Source organism: Ictidomys tridecemlineatus, chromosome 5 (assembly GCF_052094955.1).
Source record: "Ictidomys tridecemlineatus isolate mIctTri1 chromosome 5, mIctTri1.hap1, whole genome shotgun sequence".
Lineage (NCBI taxonomy): Eukaryota > Metazoa > Chordata > Mammalia > Rodentia > Sciuridae > Ictidomys > Ictidomys tridecemlineatus.
The window spans coordinates 113,062,638-113,077,457 of record NC_135481.1 but is presented as its reverse complement, the minus strand read 5'-3'; the positions used below and the strand labels follow the sequence as shown (position 1 = coordinate 113,077,457).

The 14,820-nt window shown below is 51.5% G+C and overlaps 1 protein-coding gene across 3 annotated transcripts in view; it reads left to right on the top strand.

Moving 5' to 3' along the window:
* The first annotated feature begins 8,483 nt into the window (after positions 1 to 8,483).
* Itpk1 (inositol-tetrakisphosphate 1-kinase) overlaps positions 8,484 to 14,820 on the top strand; it is a 133,736-nt gene continuing 127,399 nt past the window's right edge. The window contains exons 1-2 of one of the 3 annotated variants that reach the window (XM_078050743.1): positions 8,484 to 8,600; positions 8,969 to 9,196. In XM_078050743.1, the coding sequence (XP_077906869.1) occupies positions 9,102 to 9,196 (95 nt within the window). In that variant the 5' untranslated portion in view covers positions 8,484 to 8,600; positions 8,969 to 9,101. Of the gene's footprint in view, positions 8,601 to 8,932; positions 9,197 to 14,820 lie in introns of those variants that run through there. The other 2 variants (XM_078050744.1, XM_013364689.3) reach the window with 2 other exon arrangements.

The following is a 14,820-nucleotide window of genomic DNA, read 5'->3' as shown; positions in this document are numbered from 1 at the left end:
TTATCCTTTTAGCCATCACTTTCCTCAGCTGGAAAATGGGAGGGGGAAACACAGGGTCATTAGGAGGACTCTATGGGGGGATACTGGCTGCACACTGCAGGAGCTTCATAAATGCATGCATGGTAGACATTTTTTTTAAATGTAAAGAATATATATATATATATATATATATATATATATATATATATATATATATTTATTTATTTATATTGGGGGGGTACCAGGGATTGAACTGAGGGGCACTCGACTACTGAGTCATTCCCAGCCCTATTTTGTATTTTATTTAGGGTCTCACTGAGTTGCTTACAGCTTCACTTTTGCTGAGGCTGGCCTTGAACTCCTGACCCTCCTACCTCAGCCTCCCCAACTGCTGAGCTGCTGGGATTACAGGTGTGTGCCACAGTCCCTGGCTGTAAAGAATATGGAGTGCCTGATTATAAATGATGATGATGATAATTTCATGATTCATTTCCCTCCCAGTATCAGTCGAGGGCAAGAGTTCTCCTTTCCTTTGTGTACCCAAATACTTGGGAAAACGCTTTTGCTTCTTGTGATTCTCTAGGTTGATACAGAGGGCGTTGGAATCATGCTGTTCACTTCATGGCACATTTTCATCCTTGGTGCATGTGAAGTGCTGCTCTTTCTTGTTTATTTTGAGTAGTCCAACTCTCCCTCCAAGTCCCCCATGCCCGAGAACTCTGATTCGACAGACAGGTCTGGGTTGGGGCCAGACAGAAAATGTGGATTGCTAAGACTCTTCGGTGCAACCATGCTTCAGCTGGTGTAGCGTTTGCCATAGCTTCTAGTCCTCTGTTGAGAAATACAGTCTCAGGTTCTGCCTATGACCTGTTGGATCAGAACCTGCAGTTTTTATTTGTTTTGCTGAGCACTGAACCCAGGGACTTGCGCGTGCTAAGCACATCATCTACCACCGAGCTACACGGCACTGTAACAGGAGCCCCCAGTGATCTGTGCACTCCTGGGAGTTGAAGATGCATGCGCACAGGTTGCGTGCAAGGTGCACCCCTTTCTGCATCAACAGGGGCTTGAATGTGATATTGGAACCACACCACACGGCTGTAGTCAGAATCAGGTTGAGACCCCAGGGGATGCTGGTGGCCCGCTGACCACAGAGCCGTGGGTGCCGTGAGCTCATACTTTTTTTTAATCTAAATTTCTTGTAAAGTGAGGTCCCACAGCAGTTGTCTGTCTGGCAGAGCCCAGAGGGTGGGACTGTGCCAGGAAAAGCAATTTAGGATCCAAGAGGCCACCAGGGGCCTCTTTCCCCATGACCCAGAGGGTGGACGTCACTGGGGCCTGTGGGGCTGGCCGGGGGTGGGCTGTAGATGGCATTTCTTAATATAGTGAGTCAATAGCTGTTTTCCGAGTGCCACAGAGGACTAAAGGAATGTCACTGAATGTTTGGCATGGAGGGAAATGATGGCTCTGAGAGGGACATTTCCCAGGCCTTGGAAGCGAAACAGATATGACGGAAGGGGCGACATGGAGGCCCGTCTCCACATCCAGGCTTCCTCATGCCCTTTTCCCCACTCTGGGTTGGGGCATGCATGGAGAGATGCCAGCCGAGCCAGCCTTCCCTAGAGAGGCTCCGACTCGGGGCTAGGTGTTGCAGGGACAGGCGGGGCTGGCTGCCACAGACTTCTCCCTCCACCTTGGTTTATTGGCCTGTACAAAGGGCAGTCGCTGGAGCTAGCTAGGTTTCAAAACCCAGTTGAACTGACTTCCTTTCTGAGCACTTCCTTCCCTCTCCCCTCCTGAGGTCTGAGAGGAGGATTCCTGTCCTTGACTTCCCTCTGCCTCTCCCACCATAACCATTAGAATGGCAGGGAAGCCCAGCAGGAGAGGCCAGCCCCACTCTGCTGTCACTATGCTGTGTCACTCTCAGCTGGGCCCCACAGGGGTGGCTCTACAAGTGTGCAAAGCCATGGATCTAAGAGTTCTCTGGAAATCAGAGCACAGAATCATTTCTCCCCCTGCAAACCCCATGCTTCCCCTCGCCCACTTTTTCCCCGAGATGACAGCCAACTTGAGTGTCTGATCAGTTTTGCCACATCCAAGGAAATCGTTGATTTATTATCACCTGGTGTTAAAATCATTAGGAGGCTTTGATCAACAGGACTGTGGCACATTCATGTCATGAAATAAGACAATAATGGGGACAAGAACTTCACACATGTGATATGTCTGTACCTCACAGGTGACACTGAGGGACACTGTTCAGACTGTACATTTCATTTGTTTGGAGTATAGAGAAGCAGGCAAAAGTAATCTGTGACTTCTGAGGAGAGGAGACTGAAGTCAGAGTAGAAGTTGACCTGGTGTGGGGACCCTATCTGGAGGGCATAAGCAGGAGCCAGGCAGGGGGCTAGGAATGTTCTCTATCTTGACATGGATGTGTGGCTGGGTGCACATGTAAAAATCTTTACAAAACTAGGCCTTATGGCACACATAACACTATTTGAGCCAGAAGCTTTTAACTCTAACCAAGACTTGAGATCCAACTTCCAGTTTATAGCAAATGTTATGGGATAGAAGAACAAGCTAAACGGCACTACGGGGAAGAAATGAGCCCGGTGCCATTGCGCAGGCCAGTGATCCCAGTGGCTCAGGCGGCTGAGGCAGGAGGATTGCAAGTTCAAAGCCAGCCTCAGCAATTTAGTGAGGCCCTGAGCAACTCAGTAAGACCCTGTCTCTAAAACTACATATAAAAATGGGCTGGGGGATGTGGCTCAGTGGTAAAGCACCCCTGAGTTCAATCCCTGGTACTAAAAAAAACAAAAGAAGCAATGAGACAAATAAGAAAGTTACAACTTCTTCAGGGTAATCAGTCACTTTCAAGAGGGAAAAATGCTGTAGATCAGAAGAGGTTAGGAGACATCACTATCAGATGCCAACTAGGGGCCAGGTATGGATGTGGGTTGGAGGAACAGTTGTAAAGGGAATTTTAGAGGCAATTAGGGACACTGAATATTATATATATATATATATATATATATATATATATATATATATATATATAATTATTTTATTTATTTATCTTTATGTGGTGCTAAGGATTGAACCCATGGCCTTGCATAGGCTAGGCAAATGCTCTACCACTGAGCCACAACCCCAGCCCAATATATATATATATATGTTGTAGATGGACACAATACCTTTATTTTATTTTTTTTATGTAGTGCTGAGGACCGAACCCAGTGCCTCTCACTTGCAAGGCAAGCGCTCAATCACTGAACCAAAACCCCAGCCCCTTGAATATTATATTAATCCATTTTCTATTGCTATAACAAAATACCTGAGGCTGAATGTTTTATAAGGAAAGAGGCTTATTTAGCTTATAGTTTGGGAGGCCCAAGAACATAGGTTTGGCTTCTGCTTGGCTCTGGTGATGGCCTACTGGCTGCATCACAACACTGTAGATGATATCATGGTGGGAGCTTATGTGAGAGGAAATGATCACATGGTGAGACAGGAAGCCAGGGAGATTTTGAGATCTAATAACCTTCCACTAGGTCCCACATCTTAAAGATTCCACCATCAAATTGCCACACTAGGGACCAAGCTTTCAGCTTATGAAACTTTGAGGGACATACTAAAACCATATCCAACCATAGCAAATATAAATTATGTTTTAGATGATGATAAGGAGTCATTTGTAATGTCTTAAAGTAAGATAATGCTAATTAGTTCCAGTGGATTTTTGTGCATGTGGTACCAGCGATGGAGCAGGGGTGTTTTACCAGGGAACTATGCCTCCAGCTCCCACCCCTCTTTTTTTTTTTTTTTCCAGTGCTGGGGATCTAACCCAGGGCCTTGCACATGCTACCACCAAAACATATCCCTGGCCCTTTTTTTTTTTTTTTAATTTTGAGATAGGGTTTTTCTAAGTAGCCTGGGCTGGCCTTAAACTTGCGATTCTCCTGCTTTAGCCTCCCCAGTTGCTGGGATTATAGGTAAGTGCCATCATGTCAGGTTGGAAGATGTTATTTTTCACAGATCCATACTGGAAAAATATTTTTCTCGTCCATTTTCAGCTTGGAGAAGGATAAGACAACCCATACAGGTGCTTCAGAGGTTTCTCTTTCTGCAAACAGCCCTTTCAACTGGAAATGGACGTTGCTTGGACTCGTGCTAGACCTAGCACATCATGCATTTCCCTATTTTATAACAGCTGTGTGTTTTTCCTTGCTAAAACTATTTTTCACTGAAACAGTAATATATGCTTGATGAGAAATATTTTAATAGACTAACAAATATGTCATGAAAAATGAGGCTCCTCTCACCCCAGGTAACTGCTTTCACAGCTGTTCTTCCAGCAGCAACTGGGACAGATGAATTCCTGTGCATCTTTACAGAAATGAGACAGTCTCTGTTCACGCAAATGTATCATTGCACATGTGGGGTACTTTACCTTTTTTTATGCAGAGGCAGCCTATCAGCCACCGGGTATAATACTTGCTTTTTTTTTTTTTTTTTTTTTTAGAGACACTTTCATATCTGCTCTTTTGAAGGCCATAAATAAATTGTTCCACACACTGGACTGCTCTTTTCTTCTAGAAATGCTTCCCTCCTTTGGCTTCTATACCTACCTATACATTCTCGGGGCTTCGATTTCTTCTTCTCTGTTGTTGGTTCCTCTGGTCTTCCCTGACCTCTGAACAGTCACGTCCCTTGACTCCATCCTTGACCTTCCCTCTGACTCTCTTCTTGTACGGGGTGATCTCACCCAGTCTTAGGGCTCTAAGAAACATCTCTGTATTGACAACTCCCGATTTTATCTCCAGCCTGAGTCATAACCTGAACTCTGACCTCTTATCTGGACTGCTTACCTGGCATCCCTTCTCTGCTGGTTATCTGGCAGAAGTCCCTAACCTAACCTGTCCAGAACAGATCTCCTGACTTGAGCCCCCAAGCCTGTCCCTCCTTCTGTCTTCCCTGTTCAGCTGTCGCTCAGGCCAGGAGCCTGGGACACATCGGCCTTCCCTTATGCTTCCCTTCACGGCTGCCCCCCAGCAAATCGCCCTGAGCTCTTCCCACAGTCTGGCACTCCTCGCACCTGGAGCTTATCACCACAGGGCTGGGCTCAGCTACCATCACTGCTGACCTGGATTGCTGCGAAGCCTTGCAGGTGGTCTCTCTCCCTTCTTCTTTAAAATTTTTAGGTTGTAGATGGACACAACACCTTTATTTTGTTTATTTACTTTTATGTGGTGCTGAGGATCCAACCCAGCACGTCACACTTGCTAGGCAACCCCAGCCCCTCTGCCCCTGTTCTTGCTCTTGGTCTGTGGCTCCTCAATGCAGCAGCAGGTGATCCTGGGGAAACTGGGCAAGGCCCCATTCTCCTGTGAGGGATTCCCTTCTCACTGAGAGGATGAGCTCCTCAAGCCTGCGTGACCTGGCCATTCTCTCCGGCCTTCCCTCCAGACACTTCCTCCTTTATTCATTCTGCCCCAGCCTGTCTGATTTCCTTGCTATCCCTTGTCAACACAAGGCCCAAGCCTACTTTAGGACATTTGCTATCCCTCTGCCTGAGGGTTTGAATCCCAGATATATCTGCTTAACTCATTCACCTTTGTCACATTTTCGCTCAAATGTCACTTCCCTGTGGCACCGACACCACCTGGTGAAATCCTCACCATAATTCTTCCAAGTAAGCATACTCTCTCCCATGTTGAGCTCAGAGACTTCAGTGATGTGCACAGGGTGAGAAGAGCTGGACTAGGACCTCTCAGCCAGGTCTTTCAAAGCCAAAGGCCTTTCTTCCTGTCCCTGTGAGAGACACCACCACTCTGACACTTTCCCCTGTCCCCTGGCACCTTCACAACATACAACATGAAGCATCATAGATGGCACAGCCACTGGTATTCATATTCTGAAGTGCTCTTGTGGAGCAGGGCCGATCTTATGAACTTGGATGGAGGATCTGAGATCCCAGGGGCTCTGTGGTCTGCAAGGCCACATAGCCAACGAGATGGAGTGCTCCTGCATGAGATGGAGCAAGTAGAAGTTTGTGGAAGTCCCAGTGGGACAAGCCTCATTCTGGTTGCAACTCAGATCAGAAGGAAGGGGGTTGTGTTGGGGATGGGTTTTGGCCAGCTGTAACCAGGGGAAGAACGCAGATGCTGGAGCTGGGCCTTGGTGGAGAGGCTTTCCGGAACCCTGAAGATTCTCTGTGCTTTATACATATTAGGCCCTCACATGAGTTCTCTCTCTCTCTCTCTCTCTCTCTTTTTAAAGAAAGAATGAGAGAGAATGAGAGAGAGGGAAAGATAGAATTTTTTTAAAATATTTATTTTTTTTTAGCATTTGGCGGACAAAACATCTTTGTCTGTATGTGGTGCTGAGGATGGAACCCGGGCCACACGCATGGCAGGCAAGTGCACTACCGCTTGAGCCACATCCCCAGCCCCGAGTTCTCTCTTGGCACCTTAAATCATCTCATCAGCCATGTGTGGGGAGCATTTTATCCCCATTTGGAGGATGAGGATACCCAGAGCTTTTCCACCTGCCCATTGGGAGGCAATTCTGTGCATGTGCACCCCCCATCTCCAGTGTCCTTCCCAACACCCATGGTCCATTGCTCAGGACACATGTCCCTTCTCATTCTATCTTTCCACACCTGATGAGTTACAGCGTTCTCGCTCTTCATTCTTTGAACCTTTGCACCTGTTCTCCCCTTTGCCTGGAGTGTCTCCCCTTCCTGAACTCCTACTCATCCTTCAAGATCCAGTGCCACACATAGTCCCCAGACCCAACAACAGAGCTGATAGTCCTCTCCCCTTGCATTTCTTTTGTGGCTCTCACCATGTTTCCCATCAGTGGCTTGTATCCCTTTCCTGGGACTCAGTCTCACTCATCTCTGTGCCCCACTGCTGTGAGGCACCAGGCTCCCTGTGTTTGTTGGAGGAAAGCAACCCCAGGAAGCCTCCTGGAGTACCCACCCGACTGCTCTCTCTGCTCCTAGGAACACAGAGCACTTTCAGCCTTTGCCTGTGTTAAGGGATCTTCTACTATTGATGTGACAGTCAAACAGTGATTGTTGGCCCCTTTCTTGTTCCTTCAGTCTTCCTCTTTCCATTTCTTGCCTCAGCCAGGGGGTGTCCTTGCCATGAGCTCTGGGGAGCAGCCTCTCTAAGGTGCAGCACTGACCCTTGATGCTAGCGCCCCTTCCTTTCTAGGTGGCCTAGGGTGCAAAGCCCCTCCTCACTGGCTATGTGGCCTTGCAGACCACAGAGCCCCTGGGATCTCAGATCCCCCATCCAAGACAGAGTCCCGACTCCCACCCTTGACTGTCTACTTCCCACTCCCATTCTTTCCCTCCCCTGTTAAAGAAAAAATAAAGGCATTTGTTACAGACAGCAAGGAAGACTTTAAGAAGCCCACTACTCCAATGGGGGTGTGTGTGTTTTATATCAGGGGAGAGACTTAGTGCCACTCGGATGGCAACGGGAAAACTGGGAATTTATAGTCCAGGAACATTGTAGGGGGTCGGTTTGTGGAAAATTACTAAGCAGAGACCTCAAGGCTCTGGGACTTGACAGGATTCTTACTGCAGGCAGGCAAGGGTGATCTGATACCAAAGGTGGCGGATTTTCCTGACTCAGCAGGACTTCTGCTGGAAAACAAAACAAAACAAAAAACGACTAGGGGGCCCAAGGACAGAGGCCAAGGTCAGGGCCTAGGCAGAAAGAAGAACTCAGAGGAGCCTGGCTCGAGTTTAGTCCAGTCCCTTACAACTTGGCTCTTTCCTTTCTCCCTCCTCAAGCCAAGCCTTTCTTGTTCTCAGGCCGGAATAATCTTCCTTATTTCCCAAGACCAGTTCAAATGTCTCCTCAAGAGAGTTTCCTGAGCTCTGCACAGGAACCCAGTTTTCCTGCCTGAGAGGTGTCCATTTCTCCTCCCCACACAGGGAGGTCTCTGTGGGCAGGGACGCTGGGTAGTGCCCACAGGGCCTGGGAGGGCAGGTGGGGGTCAGCGAATCCAGACTCGGACCTCGCCCCGCCCCCTGCCCCCCGTCGAGGGAAGGGCCTGCGGGGGGGGGGGGGAGGGAGGGGGATGTTCCGGCTCATCCTTGGCGCTTTCCTCTGTCCTCCAGAGGGACCCGGGTGTGGGGTGGTGGTCAACGTGCTAAGCCGGCCCGGTTAGCCTCCTCTGGGATGGGAGGAGATCTCATTCCACGTTCCTGCTCCCCGCTGCAGTTGCACCGAATCGCCTTGGGGGGCTGACAACCGCTCAAGGGATGCGGGCGAGGAACGAAGCTCGGCGGCTTGGCCACCCCCAAAGGACAGGCACAAAGTGCCCACGCTACGATTCCCTCCCCTCGCCCACTTAACGTGTCAGAGCACTCGGCCAGGGCCAACCTAAAAGCCGTCCTCGCCTCCACCGAGACACATACAGGCGCCCAACAGCTACCAGGGAGGGCGCTGCGCCTTTAAGAGGCGGCGGCGCTGCCCCCTGGCGGCCGCCCGCGCTTCCTCCGCGCGCTGCCCGGCGGCCTCCCGAGGCAGCCGGCCGGGCAGCGCGGGCGTCGCCGCCGGCTTCTCGGCGGGCTGAGCGCGAAGACGCGGCGGCCGCGGGTGAGGACCGCTGGCGGGCGGGGGCGGCCGCGTGCGCCCCGCCGGGTCTAGCTCGAGCGGCGGGGAGGCCCGGCTCGGGCGGCGCGCAGCCCCCGCCGCCGCCGCGGGAGGGCGTGTTGCTCGGGCCCGCGCGGCGGGAGGGAGGCGCGCGGGCCGGGCGGGGGCGGCGTCGCCGAGGCCCGGCCTCCCCCCTCGGCGGCCCGGCCCGGCGCAGCCCGCGGGCAGGCGGCGGGCGGCGAGCCCCGCGGGTGGCGGGGGCGGGCGGGCGCGTCGCAGGCGGGCGGGCCACCCCGCCGGGCCAGCCAGTGGCGCGCCGCGCTGAGCCCTCCTCCGCGGGCCGCCCCTCCCCGCCCGCGCCCCTCCCGCAGGACTGCGCGCCGGAGCCCGTTCCGCGTCCCCGCCGCCGGGAGGAGGTGCCCGCACGCTCGCGGCGCGCGCCGGCCCCGGACTCGGCCTGTGGGCGATTTCCTCCGGACCCAGGCTCCGCGCCCGAGGAGGAAGATGCAGACCTTTCTCAAAGGGAAGAGAGTTGGCTACTGGCTGAGCGAGAAGAAAATCAAGAAGCTCAATTTCCAGGCCTTCGCCGAGCTGTGCAGGTAAAGAGGGACGCGGCTCCGACGCCCGGGGACCCCCGGCCTCAGCCCGGCTCAGCCTCAGCCCGGCTCAGCCTCAGCGGTCGCTGGGGAGGCGAGGGCAAAACGGGAAGGAGCGGTGAGCGCGGAGGCTGCGTGCGCGGAGCCAGGTGGCCGTGGGGCCGCCGGCAAGTCGGAGGGGAGCGGTGGCCAGTATGGGCGATGGCTCGGACCAGAGCTCTCAGGTGCACTGTGCCTGGCCCCGAAGCCCCCAGCCGCGCGGGGAGCGCTTCTGGAGACTGGCGGAGGTCCTGGGCAATCCGGGGGTCCACGCTGTCAGCTGGGGGTTTGAGGGTACTTTTGCACAGACGTGTTTGTCTTCCTTGGTCACCTTCCCCGTAGTGGAGAAGGGCACCAACGTTTATGGGCCACCTACTACGTGCCACGCGTGTGCTCGGCTCTTGGAGCTGTCATTGCATATCACTCGGTTGAGCCCCATTGAAGCGAGCAGCAATACTTGGCTTGTATGTGGTGATTTGCTGTCTCATTAGAGCCTCACAACAGCCTTGCAAATTGGCCAGGGTGGTGATTCTAGGCCACGTGTCTGGGAAGGGGTACCGACCAGCTAGCGAGAGGGGTGGGGTACTTTCCTGGGTCCCTTGGCTTAGGAGTGGCTTGTGTAAAGAAGGGGCTGTGTAAATGTATGGCCTTCTGCCATCTGCTGACTGCCCCCCTTCCACCATGCTCAGTGGTGGAAACAGCGTTCGGTAGATTACATTCTTGGTAAATTACAGAAGTATGGAGTCTTGTGTCAAGTGTCCCTTGTCTTGCTCCACAACTGTGACTTTGCCCCTGAAATACTGTTAAATTCCCTTTTCAATGAAAGCCTGAGAGGCTCTGATTTCCCAAGCCGTTTGCAAACTCCAGGTGGAAACCTTTGTTACGCAGTGTCTCCATTTGGTAGATTTGATTTTTGAAAATGGGCCCCAGTTGCATTTTTGACCCTGTTGAGTGCCCAGACATCTAGGAGAATGGAATAGTTGGGTCTCTTTATCCTTGGTGTGCAGGGCAAGGCACCATCTGAATTGGCACATGCTGGCAGCACCTGGGTGCTCCTCACTGCTGTCCCCAGGGCTTTCTGCACCTCCATCCAGTGCAAGTAGCACAGGCACTTTCTGCTGGTTGGCTGCCTCTCCCAAACAGGCTTCGTTGGGATTTTCATGGCCAGCAAGGCGTGCAGAGTGGCCCTAGGAGTTTATAAGGAAATCAGGAGGAACTCGGAGCCAGAGCTTTGACGATGGGGTATAGGGCTTCTGGAACATTGAAATAGGACATTGGAGTATTGCACCCCAGATACACACTCTTATGAAAAGGGTGCCCTAGACACTGAAGAAATTTGGAGAAGCCCCTGTGGCTTTCTGGAAGTCCAGTTGTGATGTGGGGCACTGGAGCTCCCCCTGCCGTCATCATGTAAGACTTGGGAGATCCCAGTTAACACTTTGCACCTTTTTTACTGATAATGCGTTGTGTCACTCTTTCTGTAACCAAAGCTTGAGATTTGTCCTTGGGTTGGTAGGTTTTACTCAGTAATTAGCAGCCTCTAGTAAAAGAGTCCAGGCTGACTCAGGGCTGGGACCTCATGCCAGACCTGCTGGCTTGCCTTTCTTTTGGACCCCCCCTGCCTTTGAAGGGGTAGGGGCTCAGGGCACCCAGAGGGGCAACTGTTCTGGGGAAAATTGGGAGTAGAGTGTTAATTTTTGTAGAAGGGCTGTTGAGTTCAAGGTCTGATTGCCTTCCTTTGTCCAAATATTGGCTTCAAAAAGAAGGCAAAGGCCTCTAGGCCATTCTAGAACCCCAGGAAGCCCACTCTGTTTTCATTACCGAAGCTTTAGATGTTTTGTTGGGTAAGCTTAAGAAGGAAAAGAAAACACCAAAAGGAGTTTTTGTTTCTTCTTCCACTTCCAGGGCAGTGCCCTCTGGTGGCCACATTTCTATGCTGGCTGCAAAATCTTCCAACTGTTGGGATGGTGACCGGGGCCTATGCTGTTTTGTTTGGTGTGAATGTCCATGAGACAGTGTGGATGGTTGTCTTCATCACTCAGACTCTGAGGGTGCAGTCCTTCAGTATTGATGGATGATCAGTATTTATGGATGATGAATTCTATATTGAAAAGTCCAGGGATGTTGGAGATGACTTGATGTTGCTCTGAATGTTTGGGGGCAGTGCCCTCACCAGAGGGAATTGTTGGACTGGCCTGGGATGAGTTGTTTAGTTCAGTGTCAGGCCTTATAAAAACCTTATCAAGACATGGAGAGGTTGTCTCTTCCAGCCTTGTTTTACAGATGTGGAAATGGGTGCCAGAGAGAGCAGACTCCATACTTCTGCTCTTTTCCTGTGCCTTCTGCATTGAGTCCAACCTAGTGACCTTGAGATGTGCTCAGAGAGCAAAGCCTTTCTTTCTGGGCACTTCCAACAGAAGGTGCCCTTGTTCTCTTCTCAGGGTCCAGCTGCTTCTGTTTTGTCCCTAGCTAGGGACACTTTCCTTGCAAGACTGAGTTGTGCCCTCCACAAGTGTAGTGCCCTGTTCTCCCAGAGGTCAATGCCTGTGGGTGGCATCAATAGGTGGTTGAGCTAAGTCCTGGGAAGTGCCCCACCTACATGAGGCAGGTACAAGGGCCAGCCCTTTCAGCTGTGATAGGATGGGGCCTCTGGCCAGCCAGCAGATGAGCCTTGGAATCAGCTTGTTTTCAGTGGTACTGTTTGTTCCTGTTCCTCCTCTGTGTCTTCCCCTCTCTGTGGAGACACAGGACATGGCTCTGGTTGAGTTCATTTTCCCCTCCCACCTGCCTCCCAGTTCCTAGGCTGGGGCCACCTCATACCCTCTCTTTGTGGCTTTTTCAAGGTGCCTAGAAGAGGCCCCCAAGAAGCAGTGGAGGACTAAAGTTGTGGGTCGGACAGATTGGGAAATTTCAGGGAGCTTCTGTGTTTGTTTTGTCCCTGTGGTGCTCCTTTGGGGAATGCTGGCTGGCCTGGGTTCCTCTCGTTCATGTTTTCTGTGCCTCTCCATCAGGTCCTTTTCTGCCGGTGGAGCTACAGGAGGTTGTGACAGAGGCACGTGGCATCATGAAGCCCTCTGATATACCGTGTGGGTGAACATTGTCTGTCTTTACTATAACGACAGCTGATTTTTAATGAGTTGCTTCTAAGTACCTCCTCGCATCTCATCCTTCTAGCAGCCAGGGGTGGAGAGATGGGGAAAATGAGACTCCGCATGCAGAAGGGACTGGCACAGCCTGTTGGAGGGCTTCCCTGAGCTCAGGCTGGAGCCTTGCCACCTAGAGTACAGCCTCCTTGTTTACTAGGTGTCTCCTTGCCAGCTGAGGCCCAGCCATTGTAGAGGCTCAGCAGGAGAATGCCTGTGAAGTTCTTGTCTTCAGAGCATCAGAATCCAGCTAGGCCCACTCTGCTTTTGGGACTCATGCTCAGGGAGCCATCTCAAACCATGCACGTTGTTTGTCTCTGCATCTTTTCCCACTGAGGACCCATTTGTAAAGTTCCCAGAAGGCACCATGGAGTTCACTGATGCTCAGGTTTACTGAAAGCCTTCTAGAATCCATGCTTGGTGTTGGGCTGGGGGTTGGGGTACAGTGCCTAGAGCATGCCAGGGAGAGTAGGTGCTGTTGGGCCTATCCCTTTCCCTTGGACCCTACATTTCTTCTTCTTTTTGGTAGTGCAAGGAATTGAACCCTGGGCCTTTCACATGCTAGATGAGCACTCTTCTACTGAGCTACCCACCATCCCCATTTTTTCCTTTAAATCAGAGCCATCCTGAGGCCACTGTGTTCCAGGATGGCTTAGCACTTTGGGCTGGAAGTCTTCCAGGAGATTCTGCAGAAGGAGAAAGGAGGCTCTTTTCCAGAATTCAGTGATACCAATCTGGGTTGGTATTTATTCGTTGATTTTAATGGCAGGATTTGCCACCATCTTGGAGGCGTGGAGGTGGGAGGAGGTTCTGACTTAGGTTTCCTTTGTGTGGCACGTGGGGAATATCCATAACTCAACCTTGCAAATAAGCCTTTCCTGCCAGCCTCCTAGGGAGTAGACTGGACTTCTTGTCAGAGCAAATACCCATCTGGATGCAGAATGTCTTTGATGAGGCTGTGAAGGTTTCAGGCCAAGCTCTACAGCTGACTACCATGTGACACCCATTTGGTGTTGTTCTTGGATTTGGTAGTTTGCAAGTGGCCCTGAGGTCTCTGATGTTAGCTGATCATGGGGTGTGGGGTTTGCGGCTTCCCTGATGGTTCTATTTTCCTTTAATGCATGGCCCATCTGAATCCCACAGTGCCCACTCCTGCCCCCATGGACTGCTGTTCTCACCATTTTATGGGTGAGGAAGCTGAGAAAATTATTTGACTGCAAGGTGATACTCTCATCTTTTTAAGTGTGGAGATTGGAGAGTTTGTGCTGGACTTCCTGGAAATGCCCTTTCTGTTAGTGATTTAGAACAGGCTTGTGCTTGTGTTTCTCTTCTGGTAGTGAGATGCAGGAATTCACATTGTTGGGGCTGACTAGGCATCACCAGGCAGAGCTAGGCTTATTGGCATGGCAGGCTGGGTGCCTCTGATCCGAAGCATTGAACCACTCTGTCTCCACTAGTTATTTCTCCCAGTGGACTAGCAGGTTTGGATTATCTAATAAAATCCCAGTGAAGTGCCTTGTAAGTACAATTCCTGAGCAGCTGGATGTAAGCAGGGTTTCTGTCCCCATTTATATTTTGCATTTGGCTGGTAAGTTTACTTCCAAGGGTATGCTGTGGCACCTTCTTCCTTCCTTGGCAGAGCCACTGACTGAACCCCTAACCCCTTCCTGCATGAATTGGGCCTTGGAGAGCTGGCCTAAATTGGTGTGGCCTTGCTTTGGAAGGTGTTGCAGTCCTGGGAGGGAAACCCAGGCCTGGCATGTCCAGAGTCACACAGAGGGGCTATGGCAGAGGACGCCCTGCTCTAGTACCAGGGTTCCTGCCCCCTGCTCACTGAAGCCTCCTCTGGAGGTGGGACCCAGGGTGCATGCTGGAACAGGTTGTCCCATTCCCATTGGGCTGTTCAAATCCCTCTGGGCCTTGTCGTCTTGCTACAGGTCTCCTCAGGAAACAGCCTTGTGGCTGTGATTCCCCAGCAGGGCTTCATGGGCTTTTATAAGCCAACACAATGCTAGTTCTTAGGACACCCCCTTACCCCCAACTTTTAGGGGTTAGCAGGGTTGATCTGTTACTGGCTGGAGATTGGAGAAACACTTCCAGGAGGGAGCTCTCGATCCTGGCTCCCCCAGGCCCATGAACACTGGGTGCCCTTCTCTGTTAAACTTCAGGGTGTCCCAGGGCATGCCTGCCAGCAGAGCCTACCTAATGGGCTCTGCTAGCCACCAGCTGCCCCTGGAGAGTGAATCAGTATGCACAGTCAGGCCAGAGGCCCTTCCGGCTTCTGGAGAGGTCTTATTTTTCCTCCTTTTGCTCAAGTTGAAGCTTCAACTTGCTTAGGGAACCCCAGTGGCTGGGCTTGCTCCTTCTCTGTCTATTTGTGTTCACTGTCTTGCTTATTGTCTGTTTCACTTTTAAAAAATAGATTCCGTGAAGGTAGAGACTTGA